Source organism: Hippocampus comes, unplaced genomic scaffold (assembly GCF_001891065.2).
Source record: "Hippocampus comes isolate QL1 unplaced genomic scaffold, H_comes_QL1_v1.1 scaffold81, whole genome shotgun sequence".
In the NCBI taxonomy this organism is placed as follows: Eukaryota; Metazoa; Chordata; class Actinopteri; order Syngnathiformes; family Syngnathidae; genus Hippocampus; species Hippocampus comes.
This window is the reverse complement of record NW_017806179.1, coordinates 79,572-79,861: the sequence shown is the minus strand read 5'-3', so window position 1 is coordinate 79,861 and position 290 is coordinate 79,572. Positions and strand designations below refer to the sequence as shown.

The 290-nt window shown below is 70.0% G+C and overlaps 1 protein-coding gene across 1 annotated transcript in view; it reads left to right on the top strand.

The window, feature by feature from the left end:
* Positions 1-168: 168 nt before the first annotated feature.
* Positions 169-290, top strand: part of LOC109532568 (protein-methionine sulfoxide oxidase mical3a-like) — a gene marked incomplete at its 5' end in the record, with an annotated part of 31,510 nt that continues 31,388 nt past the window's right edge. Inside the window, one exon of the mRNA XM_019897449.1 lies at positions 169-290. Within this exon, the coding sequence (XP_019753008.1) occupies positions 169-290 (122 nt within the window).

Sequence of the window (290 nt, the reverse complement as noted above, 5' to 3'; positions counted from 1 at the left end):
GCATCCCTCTTGCGCCACGCCGAACGTTGGCGAGTCCGAGTCGGGGCCGGCCCTCAAAAAGTAGCGCCGACGCACGCGCCGTCCCTGACCTCGGTCTCCCTCCCGCCACTGGGCAGTGCGCGGTGATCGGGGCGGGGCCCTGCGGCCTGCGCGCGGCGGTGGAGTTGAGCTTCCTGGGCGCTCGCGTGGTGGTCCTGGAGAAGAGGGACGCCTTCTCCAGGAACAACGTGCTCCACCTCTGGCCCTTCGCCATCCACGACCTGCGCGGGCTGGGCGCCAAGAAGTTCTAC